A 16,064-nucleotide genomic window follows, 5' to 3' on the forward strand; every position below is an offset into this window, starting at 1 on the left:
CGGCATACGAGAGGATAAAGAGCACGATTCGGTAGTAAAATGGTACTGTGTGCGGACGGAGAGAATAAATCCCGAAATTACCGAGAGTAGGGGAACTATACCCTTTTTCAGCCCATTTCTATTATCGGCCTATCAGCACTTTGATCATAAATTACAGCTTTCATAAAGTGTTTTTGACTGATCCAAAGTAACAAATAGCTCAAATAAAAGTGAGCAAGCAACTCTTGATTGTTGATACATCTGAAAAAGTTGATTCTTGATTAGGGCATTTGATAATTAATTATGTTGGTACTGATATTAGTGGATATTTTGTCTTCCTAAATGTCGTAAAAAGTTTATAAAATTCATTAATTTAGTTTTCGTATATAAAAAATACATGTAACGAGTATAAAAACCAAACAAATAGGTGGAAAATAATTCAAAATAAATGTTTATGCTAGAAGCTCTTTAAATTTTGGCAACACTTTTCTCTGACAGGTGGACCGGCCACTTTTGGCACTGACAGTTCTGTTTGTTTTTGTTCTTCAAATTCGGACCGGTGCAAAACAAAAGAGTAAAAAATCCACGAAAATAATCGGGATCGTTTCCGGCGAGGCGTACGTGATTCGGTTTGAACCTGATCCGGATCGACTTTTGGCAAATTATTCTGCTTACGGCGGGGGTGTTTGTGTTATTGTCGGCGGCCAAACTATCGGACAACGCGCTGTTCTACTACATTTGTGGGATTTGATGGGGCATTTTCGCCAGCTTTTTGGTGGTTGTCTATTTGACCAGAATGATCTTCCCCCGGAAGCCGATAATGTACGGCGTAATGCTGGGAGGATGCACGCTCGGGTTCTACGCCGCCTACCGGGAGGCCACCACCGGATTCTGCATCGCCTTCTCTATATGCTGCTACTTCCCACGAACCCTCCTGCTTCCTTTACCGGCGTCGATTCCCGCCCAAGCGACGCCTTCTCACCGTCGAAGAGTGCAACGAGCCAGGTGCCCGCGAAACCATCAATGCCTTCGACGAACTGCGCGAGTTCTGCAGCAGTCCCAACTGCAAGCTGTTCCACTGCTCCGATGCTCAAGCTGAAAGATCCCAGCAGCAGCAGCTGGTGGTACAACGAGCACTCCGACGACGGCGCGACCGACGATTAGCGGCAGAAGCAGTCGCAGCAGAAGTAGACAACCGGTTAACTTCCCTCTCGGGGGCGCAGTTGTGAGCTGACCAAATCCGTGTCATTTCTGAAGGCCGCTAGAAGGTGGAATCCGGGATGCTGTGCAGCAGCCCCCGCGGATGTGTTGACGGATATCAGTTCCACAGGACACGTCGGTGACGTGCAAGGACTCGAACCCGAGGCGCCCCGTTGGTAAGTGCTACTTCTTCACGTCCCCGATTAGAAAGACTCTCTGAGATTTTTTTTTTCTCCGCCGGTCTCCTTTCAGGTTCACCTGCCGAGGTGTTGACAAGAACCATCAGTTGCAGCTGCTGGACTTTAGACATGTGGAACAATAAGAAGTGACGTGTGGCGTTCTGTTCCGTTCTAAATGGCGTGCCGGTTCGTATCCACAGGACCAACCGGAAGTGATAATGCATTTGCTGCTTGCCAGGCAGGGCGATTACGACTTGGTAATAATGATCACAGTTAACACTCCAAAAGTTCTTACTCCGTTCCCATCAGCATTTGTAGTTTTTATTCTTAGTCCATGCTGGCTTCAGAAAATTACAGTTGCAAAACATATGAAATAAATGAAAAATAAATATTAACAAAATCAAACGAATTCAACCAAATGCTTTACTATATTCATCACATTGTACTTTGGGACCATCTATACCCCCCCCCCCCCCCTCCCACTCCCCCTCTCAAACTGTCCATGTGATTTATGGATGGTCCCTTTATATTTCTACGGATTAAGTCATTAAAAAATCGAAAAGAATTCCATAATGGAAATTTAACAACAGACAAAATTAGACCATTTCAAATGATACTGCAGAACGTTTTTATTTCTACAAAACCTCTTTTAATATGTGAAGCGAGAATTTTTGTGTACACTACTATCACTATACGGTATCACTAATACGAATGCATCAGTGACGTCATCGATGATGATCATCAAACTAACACTATCAAAATGCACTAATACATATGAAGTCAAGATTGCCTTCACGTTTCACCTTAATCGAATGAAGGTCATTATCCGGTATAAGCCACTCAATAGGATGGCTACATACAAAATAATGTTATGAAAAAAATAGGACGGCAAAAAGGCAAAAATGCACAAATGATTAAAAAAACTGTCTTTAAAAAAATTGTGACGCTGGTAAGAAATATTATTTTATTTTTGTTGAATCATACCTACTTCGGTTGGGATAGAGCTAAGATTTTATTTAAAATAATTATAAGCTTAACGGCAACAGAAAGTTTGACCATTCGGTAAAGTAGGTTTCCACCAGAGCATACAGTGTGTCATATAAATGTCTGTACACTCCTGCAAGGAAGCATGTAAAATAAACTATACTATCTTATTATCAAACAAGTTGTTTATACAACCCAACACGATTCAGTTCATTAATTGAAAGCAAAAGATAGCAATGCCCCGAGTAATAATGTTTGATCTCATTGAAAAATTATGAGCTTTTTTATTTAATGATTTTTTTCCGAACCGTAATGTACTAACAATTATTCGACTCACTGTAAGGTTAAGAAGAATAAACGTCAATATCGATTCATCGATTAAGCAGTTTTATTAAACCGACGAGTTAGATTTTTTCAGTGTAATGAAACAGATGTACTAAAATGTTCTATATTTAGAAATCATCGAATGGTCAAAGTTTACACTACAATTTACAAGAGAAAACTGAAAGCTGAAGTTATCTTGCGAGTAAAAATTTTAAGAAAGGAATTTATTTTATTTTATTTATTCTTAAAAATATTCCAACAATTATTCTGAATGAATTCGAAATTACCTAGCAGTCTGGTTCTATGAAACCAACTGAAGTTATCTTGCAGCCTTATTCCATGAAACCAACTGAAGTTATCTTGCGAGTAAAAATTTTAGAAGGGAATTTATTTTATTTAATTTATTCTTAAAAATATTCCAACAATTATTCTGAATAAATTCGAAATTACCTAGCAGTCTGGTTCTATGAAACCAACTGAAGTTATCTTGCAGCCTTATTCCATGAAACCAACTGAAGTTATCTTGCGAGTAAAAATTTTAGAAGGGAATTTATTTTATTTTATTTATTCTTAAAAATATTCCAACAATTATTCTAAATAAATTCGAAATTGCCTAGCAGTCTGGTTATATGAAACCAACTGAAGTTATCTTGCAGCCTTATTCCATGAAACCAACTGAAGTTATCTTGCGAGTAAAAATTTTAGAAGGGAATTTATTTTATTTAATTTATTCTTAAAAATATTCCTACAATTATTCTAAATAAATTCGAAATTGCCTAGCAGTCTGGTTATATGAAACCAACTGAAGTTATCTTGCAGCCTTATTCCATGAAACCAACTGAAGTTATCTTGCGAGTAAAAATTTTAGAAGGGAATTTATTTTATTTTATTTATTCTTAAAAATATTCCAACAATTATTCTAAATAAATTTTAAATTGCCTAGCAGTCTGGTTCTATGAAACCAACTGAAGTTATCTTGCAGCCTAATTCCATGAAACCAACTGAAGTTATCTTGCGAGTAAAAATTTTAGAAGGGAATTTATTTTATTTTATTTATTCTTAAAAATATTCCAACAATTATTCTGAATAAATTCGAAATTACCTAGCAGTCTGGTTCTATGAAACCAACTGAAGTTATCTTGCAGCCTAATTCCATGAAACCAACTGAAGTTATCTTGCGAGTAAAAATTTTAGAAGGGAATTTATTTTATTTAATTTATTCTTAAAAATATTCCAACAATTATTCTGAATAAATTCGAAATTACCTAGCAGTCTGGTTCTATGAAACCAACTGAAGTTATCTTGCAGCCTTATTCCATGAAACCAACTGAAGTTATCTTGCGAGTAAAAATTTTAGAAGGGAATTTATTTTATTTAATTTATTCTTAAAAATATTCCAACAATTATTCTGAATGAATTCGAAATTACCTAGCAGTCTGGTTCTATGAAACCAACTGAAGTTATCTTGCAGCCTAATTCCATGAAACCAACTGAAGTTATCTTGCGAGTAAAAATTTTAGAAGGGAATTTATTTTATTTAATTTATTCTTAAAAATATTCCAACAATTATTCTGAATAAATTCGAAATTACCTAGCAGTCTGGTTCTATGAAACCAACTGAAGTTATCTTGCAGCCTTATTCCATGAAACCAACTGAAGTTATCTTGCGAGTAAAAATTTTAGAAGGGAATTTATTTTATTTAATTTATTCTTAAAAATATTCCAACAATTATTCTGAATGAATTCGAAATTACCTAGCAGTCTGGTTCTATGAAACCAACTGAAGTTATCTTGCAGCCTTATTCCATGAAACCAACTGAAGTTATCTTGCGAGTAAAAATTTTAGAAGGGAATTTATTTTATTTAATTTATTCTTAAAAATATTCCAACAATTATTCTGAATAAATTCGAAATTACCTAGCAGTCTGGTTCTATGAAACCAACTGAAGTTATCTTGCAGCCTTATTCCATGAAACCAACTGAAGTTATCTTGCGAGTAAAAAATTTAGAAGGGAATTTATTTTATTTAATTTATTCTTAAAAATATTCCTACAATTGTTCTGAATAAATTCGAAATTACCTAGCAGTCTGGTTCTATGAAACCAACTGAAGTTATCTTGCAGCCTTATTCCATGAAACCAACTGAAGTTATCTTGCGAGTAAAAATTTTAGAAGGGAATTTATTTTATTTAATTTATTCTTAAAAATATTCCAACAATTATTCTGAATGAATTCGAAATTACCTAGCAGTCTGGTTCTATGAAACCAACTGAAGTTATCTTGCAGCCTTATTCCATGAAACCAACTGAAGTTATCTTGCGAGTAAAAATTTTAGAAGGGAATTTATTTTATTTAATTTATTCTTAAAAATATTCCAACAATTATTCTGAATAAATTCGAAATTACCTAGCAGTCTGGTTCTATGAAACCAACTGAAGTTATCTTGCAGCCTTATTCCATGAAACCAACTGAAGTTATCTTGCGAGTAAAAAATTTAGAAGGGAATTTATTTTATTTTATTTATTCCTAAAAATATTCCTACAATTATTCTGAATAAATTCGAAATTACCTAGCAGTCTGGTTCTATGAAACCAACTGAAGTTATCTTGCAGCCTAATTCCATGAAACCAACTGAAGTTATCTTGCGAGTAAAAATTTTAGAAGGGAATTTATTTTATTTAATTTATTCTTAAAAATATTCCTACAATTATTCTGAATAAATTCGAAATTACCTAGCAGTCTGGTTCTATGAAACCAACTGAAGTTATCTTGCAGCCTAATTCCATGAAACCAACTGAAGTTATCTTGCGAGTAAAAATTTTAGAAGGGAATTTATTTTATTTTATTTATTCTTAAAAATATTCCAACAATTATTCTGAATAAGCCGAAATTACCTAGCAGTCTGGTTCTATGAAACCAACTGAAGTTATCTTGCAGCCTAATTCCATGAAACCAACTGAAGTTATCTTGCGAGTAAAAATTTTAGAAGGGAATTTATTTTATTTAATTTATTCTTAAAAATATTCCAACAATTATTCTGAATAAATTCGAAATTACCTAGCAGTCTGGTTCTATGAAACCAACTGAAGTTATCTTGCAGCCTAATTCCATGAAACCAACTGAAGTTATCTTGCGAGTAAAAATTTTAGAAGGGAATTAATTTTATTTTATTTATTGTTAAAAATATTCCAACAATTAATCTGAATAAATTCGAAATTGCCTAGCGGACGGAATCGACGCAAAAAATTGCCTTGCAAAAAAATGAGCTGGAATTACCTTGAAGAAAGTTATTTTGCAAAAATCGAGCTGAAGTTACCTTGCAGAATCCGAACTGAAGTTATCTTGCAGAAAGTTATCTCGCATTTTTGAGCTGAAGTTATCTTGCAGAAAGTTATCTTACAGATTCGATGATTTTAGAAAAAAAAACATCGCTGCAAGATAACTTTTTAGCACAGAAGTTATCTTGCAGCGATGTTTTTTTCTAAAATCATCGAATCTGTAAGATAACTTTCTGCAAGATAACTTCAGCTCAAAAATGCGAGATAACTTTCTGCCAGATAACTTCAGTTCGGATTCTGCAAGGTAACTTCAGCTCGATCTTTGCAAAATAACTTTCTTCAAGGTAATTCCAGCTCATTTTTTTGCAAGGCAATTTTTTGCGTCGATTCCGTCCGCTAGGCAATTTCGAATTTATTCAGAATAATTGTTGGAATATTTTTAAGAATAAATAAAATAAAATAAATTCCCTTCTAAAATTTTTACTCGCAAGATAACTTCAGTTGGTTTCATGGAATTAGGCTGCAAGATAACTTCAGTTGGTTTCATAGAACCCGACTGCTAGGTAATTTCGGTTTATTCAGAATAATTGGTGGAATATTTGTAAGAATAAATAAAATAAAATAAATTCCCTTCTAAAATTTTTACTCGCAAGATAACTTCAGTTGGTTTCATGGAATTAGGCTGCAAGATAACTTCAGTTGCTTTCATAGAACCCGACTGCTAGGTAATTTCGGTTTATTCAGAATAATTGGTGGAATATTTGTAAGAATAAATAAAATAAAATAAATTCCCTTCTAAAATTTTTACTCGCAAGATAACTTCAGTTGGTTTCATGGAATTAGGCTGCAAGATAACTTCAGTTGGTTTCATAGAACCAGACTGCTAGGTAATTTCGAATTTATTCAGAATAATTGTAGGAATATTTTTAAGAATAAATTAAATAAAATAAATTCCCTTCTAAAATTTTTACTCGCAAGATAACTTCAGTTGGTTTCATGGAATTAGGCTGCAAGATAACTTCAGTTGGTTTCATAGAACCAGACTGCTAGGTAATTTCGAATTTATTCAGAATAATTGTAGGAATATTTTTAAGAATAAATAAAATAAAATAAATTCCCTTCTAAAATTTTTACTCGCAAGATAACTTCAGTTGGTTTCATGGAATTAGGCTGCAAGATAACTTCAGTTGGTTTCATAGAACCAGACTGCTAGGTAATTTCGAATTTATTCAGAATAATTGTTGGAATATTTTTAAGAATAAATTAAATAAAATAAATTCCCTTCTAAAATTTTTACTCGCAAGATAACTTCAGTTGGTTTCATGGAATAAGGCTGCAAGATAACTTCAGTTGGTTTCATAGAACCAGACTGCTAGGTAATTTCGAATTCATTCAGAATAATTGTTGGAATATTTTTAAGAATAAATTAAATAAAATAAATTCCCTTCTAAAATTTTTACTCGCAAGATAACTTCAGTTGGTTTCATGGAATAAGGCTGCAAGATAACTTCAGTTGGTTTCATAGAACCAGACTGCTAGGTAATTTCGAATTTATTCAGAATAATTGTTGGAATATTTTTAAGAATAAATTAAATAAAATAAATTCCCTTCTAAAATTTTTACTCGCAAGATAACTTCAGTTGGTTTCATGGAATAAGGCTGCAAGATAACTTCAGTTGGTTTCATAGAACCAGACTGCTAGGTAATTTCGAATTCATTCAGAATAATTGTTGGAATATTTTTAAGAATAAATTAAATAAAATAAATTCCCTTCTAAAATTTTTACTCGCAAGATAACTTCAGTTGGTTTCATGGAATAAGGCTGCAAGATAACTTCAGTTGGTTTCATAGAACCAGACTGCTAGGTAATTTCGAATTCATTCAGAATAATTGTTGGAATATTTTTAAGAATAAATTAAATAAAATAAATTCCCTTCTAAAATTTTTACTCGCAAGATAACTTCAGTTGGTTTCATGGAATAAGGCTGCAAGATAACTTCAGTTGGTTTCATAGAACCAGACTGCTAGGTAATTTCGAATTTATTCAGAATAATTGTTGGAATATTTTTAAGAATAAATTAAATAAAATAAATTCCCTTCTAAAATTTTTACTCGCAAGATAACTTCAGTTGGTTTCATGGAATTAGGCTGCAAGATAACTTCAGTTGGTTTCATAGAACCAGACTGCTAGGTAATTTCGAATTCATTCAGAATAATTGTTGGAATATTTTTAAGAATAAATTAAATAAAATAAATTCCCTTCTAAAATTTTTACTCGCAAGATAACTTCAGTTGGTTTCATGGAATAAGGCTGCAAGATAACTTCAGTTGGTTTCATAGAACCAGACTGCTAGGTAATTTCGAATTTATTCAGAATAATTGTTGGAATATTTTTAAGAATAAATAAAATAAAATAAATTCCCTTCTAAAATTTTTACTCGCAAGATAACTTCAGTTGGTTTCATGGAATTAGGCTGCAAGATAACTTCAGTTGGTTTCATAGAACCAGACTGCTAGGTAATTTCGAATTTATTCAGAATAATTGTTGGAATATTTTTAAGAATAAATAAAATAAAATAAATTCCCTTCTAAAATTTTTACTCGCAAGATAACTTCAGTTGGTTTCATGGAATTAGGCTGCAAGATAACTTCAGTTGGTTTCATAGAACCAGACTGCTAGGCAATTTAAAATTTATTTAGAATAATTGTTGGAATATTTTTAAGAATAAATAAAATAAAATAAATTCCCTTCTAAAATTTTTACTCGCAAGATAACTTCAGTTGGTTTCATGGAATAAGGCTGCAAGATAACTTCAGTTGGTTTCATATAACCAGACTGCTAGGCAATTTCGAATTTATTTAGAATAATTGTAGGAATATTTTTAAGAATAAATTAAATAAAATAAATTCCCTTCTAAAATTTTTACTCGCAAGATAACTTCAGTTGGTTTCATGGAATAAGGCTGCAAGATAACTTCAGTTGGTTTCATATAACCAGACTGCTAGGCAATTTAGAATTTATTTAGAATAATTGTTGGAATATTTTTAAGAATAAATAAAATAAAATAAATTCCCTTCTAAAATTTTTACTCGCAAGATAACTTCAGTTGGTTTCATGGAATAAGGCTGCAAGATAACTTCAGTTGGTTTCATAGAACCAGACTGCTAGGTAATTTCGAATTTATTCAGAATAATTGTTGGAATATTTTTAAGAATAAATTAAATAAAATAAATTCCCTTCTAAAATTTTTACTCGCAAGATAACTTCAGTTGGTTTCATGGAATAAGGCTGCAAGATAACTTCAGTTGGTTTCATAGAACCAGACTGCTAGGTAATTTCGAATTCATTCAGAATAATTGTTGGAATATTTTTAAGAATAAATAAAATAAAATAAATTCCTTTCTTAAAATTTTTACTCGCAAGATAACTTCAGCTTTCAGTTTTCTCTTGTAAATTGTAGTGTAAACTTTGACCATTCGATGATTTCTAAATATAGAACATTTTAGTACATCTGTTTCATTACACTGAAAAAATCTGACTCGTCGGTTTAATAAAACTGCTTAATCGATGAATCGATATTGACGTTTATTCTTCTTAACCTTACAGTGAGTCGAATAATTGTTAGTACATTACGGTTCGGAAAAAAATCATTAAATAAAAAAGCTCATAATTTTTCAATGAGATCAAACATTATTACTCGGGGCATTGCTATCTTTTGCTTTCAATTAATGAACTGAATCGTGTTGGGTTGTATAAACAACTTGTTTGATAATAAGATAGTATAGTTTATTTTACATGCTTCCTTGCAGGAGTGTACAGACATTTATATGACACACTGTATGCTCTGGTGGAAACCTACTTTACCGAATGGTCAAACTTTCTGTTGCCGTTAAGCTTATAATTATTTTAAATAAAATCTTAGCTCTATCCCAACCGAAGTAGGTATGATTCAACAAAAATAAAATAATATTTCTTACCAGCGTCACAATTTTTTTAAAGACAGTTTTTTTAATCATTTGTGCATTTTTGCCTTTTTGCCGTCCTATTTTTTTCATAACATTATTTTGTATGTAGCCATCCTATTGAGTGGCTTATACCGGATAATGACCTTCATTCGATTAAGGTGAAACGTGAAGGCAATCTTGACTTCATATGTATTAGTGCATTTTGATAGTGTTAGTTTGATGATCATCATCGATGACGTCACTGATGCATTCGTATTAGTGATACCGTATAGTGATAGTAGTGTACACAAAAATTCTCGCTTCACATATTAAAAGAGGTTTTGTAGAAATAAAAACGTTCTGCAGTATCATTTGAAATGGTCTAATTTTGTCTGTTGTTAAATTTCCATTATGGAATTCTTTTCGATTTTTTAATGACTTAATCCGTAGAAATATAAAGGGACCATCCATAAATCACATGGACAGTTTGAGAGGGGGAGTGGGAGGGGGGGGGGGGGGTATAGATGGTCCCAAAGTACAATGTGATGAATATAGTAAAGCATTTGGTTGAATTCGTTTGATTTTGTTAATATTTATTTTTCATTTATTTCATATGTTTTGCAACTGTAATTTTCTGAAGCCAGCATGGACTAAGAATAAAAACTACAAATGCTGATGGGAACGGAGTAAGAACTTTTGGAGTGTTAACTGTGATCATTATTACCAAGTCGTAATCGCCCTGCCTGGCAAGCAGCAAATGCATTATCACTTCCGGTTGGTCCTGTGGATACGAACCGGCACGCCATTTAGAACGGAACAGAACGCCACACGTCACTTCTTATTGTTCCACATGTCTAAAGTCCAGCAGCTGCAACTGATGGTTCTTGTCAACACCTCGGCAGGTGAACCTGAAAGGAGACCGGCGGAGAAAAAAAAAATCTCAGAGAGTCTTTCTAATCGGGGACGTGAAGAAGTAGCACTTACCAACGGGGCGCCTCGGGTTCGAGTCCTTGCACGTCACCGACGTGTCCTGTGGAACTGATATCCGTCAACACATCCGCGGGGGCTGCTGCACAGCATCCCGGATTCCACCTTCTAGCGGCCTTCAGAAATGACACGGATTTGGTCAGCTCACAACTGCGCCCCCGAGAGGGAAGTTAACCGGTTGTCTACTTCTGCTGCGACTGCTTCTGCCGCTAATCGTCGGTCGCGCCGTCGTCGGAGTGCTCGTTGTACCACCAGCTGCTGCTGCTGGGATCTTTCAGCTTGAGCATCGGAGCAGTGGAACAGCTTGCAGTTGGGACTGCTGCAGAACTCGCGCAGTTCGTCGAAGGCATTGATGGTTTCGCGGGCACCTGGCTCGTTGCACTCTTCGACGGTGAGAAGGCGTCGCTTGGGCGGGAATCGACGCCGGTAAAGGAAGCAGGAGGGTTCGTGGGAAGTAGCAGCATATAGAGAAGGCGATGCAGAATCCGGTGGTGGCCTCCCGGTAGGCGGCGTAGAACCCGAGCGTGCATCCTCCCAGCATTACGCCGTACATTATCGGCTTCCGGGGGAAGATCATTCTGGTCAAATAGACAACCACCAAAAAGCTGGCGAAAATGCCCCATCAAATCCCACAAATGTAGTAGAACAGCGCGTTGTCCGATAGTTTGGCCGCCGACAATAACACAAACACCCCCGCCGTAAGCAGAATAATTTGCCAAAAGTCGATCCGGATCAGGTTCAAACCGAATCACGTACGCCTCGCCGGAAACGATCCCGATTATTTTCGTGGATTTTTTACTCTTTTGTTTTGCACCGGTCCGAATTTGAAGAACAAAAACAAACAGAACTGTCAGTGCCAAAAGTGGCCGGTCCACCTGTCAGAGAAAAGTGTTGCCAAAATTTAAAGAGCTTCTAGCATAAACATTTATTTTGAATTATTTTCCACCTATTTGTTTGGTTTTTATACTCGTTACATGTATTTTTTATATACGAAAACTAAATTAATGAATTTTATAAACTTTTTACGACATTTAGGAAGACAAAATATCCACTAATATCAGTACCAACATAATTAATTATCAAATGCCCTAATCAAGAATCAACTTTTTCAGATGTATCAACAATCAAGAGTTGCTTGCTCACTTTTATTTGAGCTATTTGTTACTTTGGATCAGTCAAAAACACTTTATGAAAGCTGTAATTTATGATCAAAGTGCTGATAGGCCGATAATAGAAATGGGCTGAAAAAGGGTATAGTTCCCCTACTCTCGGTAATTTCGGGATTTATTCTCTCCGTCCGCACACAGTACCATTTTACTACCGAATCGTGCTCTTTATCCTCTCGTATGCCGATGCCAAGTTCTGGGTGTTGGAATTCAACAATTATTTAATTAATTTTATGATTTTAAACTTTGCACAAGATTGAAAATAATTTCACCAGAGTTGCTAAGTCAGAGCCTTCGTAGGCGAAATCAAGCCTTTTTCACGATTTGCAGTCGACAAATTTGGAGAAGCAGGAATCGGAAAATTATTTAAGCCAGAGTAAATTAATTTTGCATAAATTGTACGACTTAAGATTGAGCCATTTCGAGGGGCGAGACACAAGCTCAATTGATTAAAAATAATCGTTTAGTTGATTAGAATTTTCAATTAGTTGATTAGGATTCTCGCTAATCAATTAGCGTATTCTTACCCTTCATTTTTTTCTTGGGCTGACGGACAAACGTCAAAACATCAAAACAAAACAAACGTAAAGCAAACGTTTGGAAATTGAAGTGGCCAACCTGGTTCGGAACGAAGTCTACGTGTGGTCTTCTTCCGGCCGACCGCAGTCACGGCTTCGAGAACTCAGAGGATACTACGTCAGGAACTGGAACGAGGAGGAGGAGGCGGGCCCGAGGACGAGCTGAAAAAACGCGTCATAAAAACGGAGTCACCGGCATTGATTCCGCAGGCAGCAGTGTATCGTCGTCGGTGTTTGATGCGTTCAAGGGATTCGCCGGGGTGACGTAGACACCGGCGTTTTAACCGGCCGAAGGAGAGTCAGTCAATTTTCGCTTTCGCGGTGGCCACGACGTCCGCGCTGGGAGCCAGCATCTTTGCCACGACCAACCCGAGCAAGCAAGTCTTTTTTGGGGTTGGAATCCCGCCGAAGGAGGACACACAGGCTCCGCCGGCAAAGGCACCGCGGATGAGGAGTATGCTGCCAATGTGAAGGCGCTCAAACTGGCCGAGGCCACTTGGATTTCGGAGAAAGTCAAGGAGAATCCGGTGTGCAAGCTGACGCCGATCTTCAAAATCACAAAAAGTATCTGGATGAGATCAAGGCCAAGAAGAGTAACAGCAACACACAAAGGAGTCAACGGCCGCAAAGCCGGACACTAACAGATTCACGTTTGGAAGCGACGCACCAGTGACGACGACAAACACGGCCGTTTGTTCCCGGCACTGTCCCCGCCGTTTTCCGTGGCGTGCTTCTCAGACAACTCTAAGTGGTTTTACATGTTGGATCGCTTTTGTACACGGATAGAAATCCGGTCCGCATAACCGAAAACAAGTTGCGATAAAATCGAAAACATCGATTGTTTTCGATTTGATCGACAATGTTTTCAAAATCGACAACATTCTCATCGATTTTGAAACATTTTGTTCTCAAAATTGGCAACCGTCCCCTACGATTCCCCCGTAACAACTGTCAAAACGCAGCCAAAATAATCAAAACGTCAACCGAGTGATCGTGGCAGTTTGTGTTTTAGCCAAGTTTTTTTTTGTTTTCGGGAGAAAAAAGCAACGAGAGGCAAGGCGTCCTCCTCCACCTACACCGGAGTGACCCCGCCGCAGCAGCAAGGCCAAGGTCAGACGCAGCAGTCGTTGGATCAACGGCAGGGTGAAGAGCTCGGCTCGGGCGATTTCAGCTCGCTCTCATTACCAAGTTCACCCACGAACACGGCAACCGCAAGAAGACGGCCAGAGCAGCAACGGGGCACGACGCGGCGAAAGATTGAGCTGCGAACGCCGATGGACTTTTCCGAGACGGAAACGATCAGCTCCGGGTTCTCGGACAAGATCAGCAGCAAGACGACGCAGATGGACGAGCGGCCGAGGAACTTTTTGGCGGACGGGAGGACTGCAAGTTCAGCATCTACGAGGATCAAGCCGTGATTGACTCGCGGTTCCGGTTCAGCCCGTAGCACCGGGAGTTGTTCCGGGAGATCTTTGGGATTTAGAAGAAGGCGGCGGATAATAGGCAATCAGTTGCCACTGTTAGACGGTCAGAATCCGGTTGTGGGAGGGAGCGGGGGCAAGGCTGGAACTCCGAAGGATCCTCCGGTAACGCCAGCTGGGGAGGAAACACCGAGCGAATTTGGGAACGACACGCGGAGCGTCATCTCGTCGGCGGTGTTCGAGCAGTCGTTTGCCATGTCCGAGTGCATCACCTAGTCGGAGCGCAAGAAGATCGAGAAGCAAAACAAGTACGTCGGCGGCGAGCAAACGGAGAACAAACCTCCGGTCGGCGTTGCGGCAATTCCCTGTTCCGTCCGTGGAGAACTCGAACGCCGTCCAGCAAACTTCGTCGGTCAGTTTCTCCAACCTGGTCAGCACCTCTTCACCCAACTGAACGGCCAGCGCCGAGTGGAACCTCCTCCTCCTCCTCCTCCTCCTCCTCCTCCTCCTCCTCCTCCTCCTCCTCCTCCTCCTCCTCCTCCTCCTCCTCCTCCTCCTCCTCCTCCTCCTCCTCCTCCTCCTCCTCCTCCTCCTCCTCCTCCTCCTCCTCCTCCTCCTCCTCCTCCTCCTCCTCCTCCTCCTCCTCCTCCTCCTCCTCCTCCTCCTCCTCCTCCTCCTCCTCCTCCTCCTCCTCCTCCTCCTCCTCCTCCTCCTCCTCCTCCTCCTCCTCCTCCTCCTCCTCCTCCTCCTCCTCCTCCTCCTCCTCCTCCTCCTCCTCCTCCTCCTCCTCCTCCTCTAAAATTCTAAAATTCTAAAATTCTAAAATTCTAAAATTCTAACATTCTAACATTCTAAAATTCTAAAATTCTAAAATTCTAAAATTCTAAAATTCTAAAATTCTAAAATTCTAAAATTCTAAAATTCTAAAATTCTAAAATTCTAAATTCTAAAATTCTAAAATTCTAAAATTCTAAAATTTGAAAATTCGAAAATTCGAAAATTCGAAAATTCGAAAATTCGAAAATTCGAAAATTCGAAAATTCGAAAATTCTAAAATTCTAAAATTCTAAAATTCTAAAATTCTAAAATTCTAAAAATCTAAAATTCTAAAAATCTAAAATTCTGAAATTCTAAAATTCTAAAATTCTAAAATTCTAAAATTCTAAAATTCTAAAATTCTAAAATTCTAAAATTCTAAAATTCTAAAATTCTAAAATTCTAAAATTCTAAAATTCTAAAATTCTAAAATTCTAAAATTCTAAAATTCTAAAATTCTAAAATTCTAAAATTCTAAAATTCTAAAATTCTAAAATTCTAAAATTCTAAAATTCTGAAATTCTAAAATTCTAAAATTCTGAAAATTCTAAATTTCTAAAATTCTAAAATTCTTAAACTCTAAAATTCTAAAATTCTCAAACTCTAAAATTCTAAAATTCTAATATCCCAAATTCCCAAATTCCTAAATTCCTATATTCCTAAATTCCTATATTCCTAAATTCCTATATTCCTAAATTCCTATATTCCTAAATTCCTATATTCCTAAATTCCTAAATTACTTAATTCCTAAATTCCTGAATTCCTAAATTCCATAATTCCTAAATTCCCAAATTCCTAAATTCCTCTATTCCTAAATTCCTAAATTCCTAAACTCCCATATTCCCAAATTTCCAAATTCATAAATTTCCAAATTCCTAAATTCAAATATTCCAAAATTCCAAAATAACTTAATTCCTAAATTCCCAAATTCCCAAATTTTCAAATTTCCAAATTCCCAAATTCCTAAATTCCAAAATTCCAAAATTCCTGAATTCCTAATTTCCTAAATTCCCAAATTCCTGAATTCCTAAATTCTATAATTCCTAAATTCCTATTTTCTCAAATTCCCAAATTTCTATATTCCTAAATTCCTATATTCCTATATTCCTAAATTCCCAAATTTCCAAATTCCCAAATTCCCAAATTCCTAAATTCCTAAATTCCTAATTCCTGAATTCCTAAATTCCTACACCCAAAACTGGCAGCG

The 16,064-nt window shown here is 36.4% G+C and overlaps 1 protein-coding gene across 1 annotated transcript; it reads left to right on the top strand.

Moving 5' to 3' along the window:
• Positions 1 to 12,228: 12,228 nt before the first annotated feature.
• On the top strand, positions 12,229 to 14,563 carry LOC120416414 (uncharacterized; the record flags this gene model as incomplete). The annotated part of the gene is made up of 5 exons (XM_039578167.1): positions 12,229 to 12,235; positions 13,044 to 13,184; positions 13,665 to 14,009; positions 14,061 to 14,275; positions 14,318 to 14,563. Coding segments are annotated over exons 1-5 (954 nt in total), but the record flags the coding sequence as incomplete, so codon positions are not given.
• Between the last annotated feature and the right edge of the window lie 1,501 nt (positions 14,564 to 16,064).

The sequence above is a fragment of the Culex pipiens genome, chromosome 2 (assembly GCF_016801865.2).
Source record: "Culex pipiens pallens isolate TS chromosome 2, TS_CPP_V2, whole genome shotgun sequence".
NCBI lineage: Eukaryota > Metazoa > Arthropoda > Insecta > Diptera > Culicidae > Culex > Culex pipiens.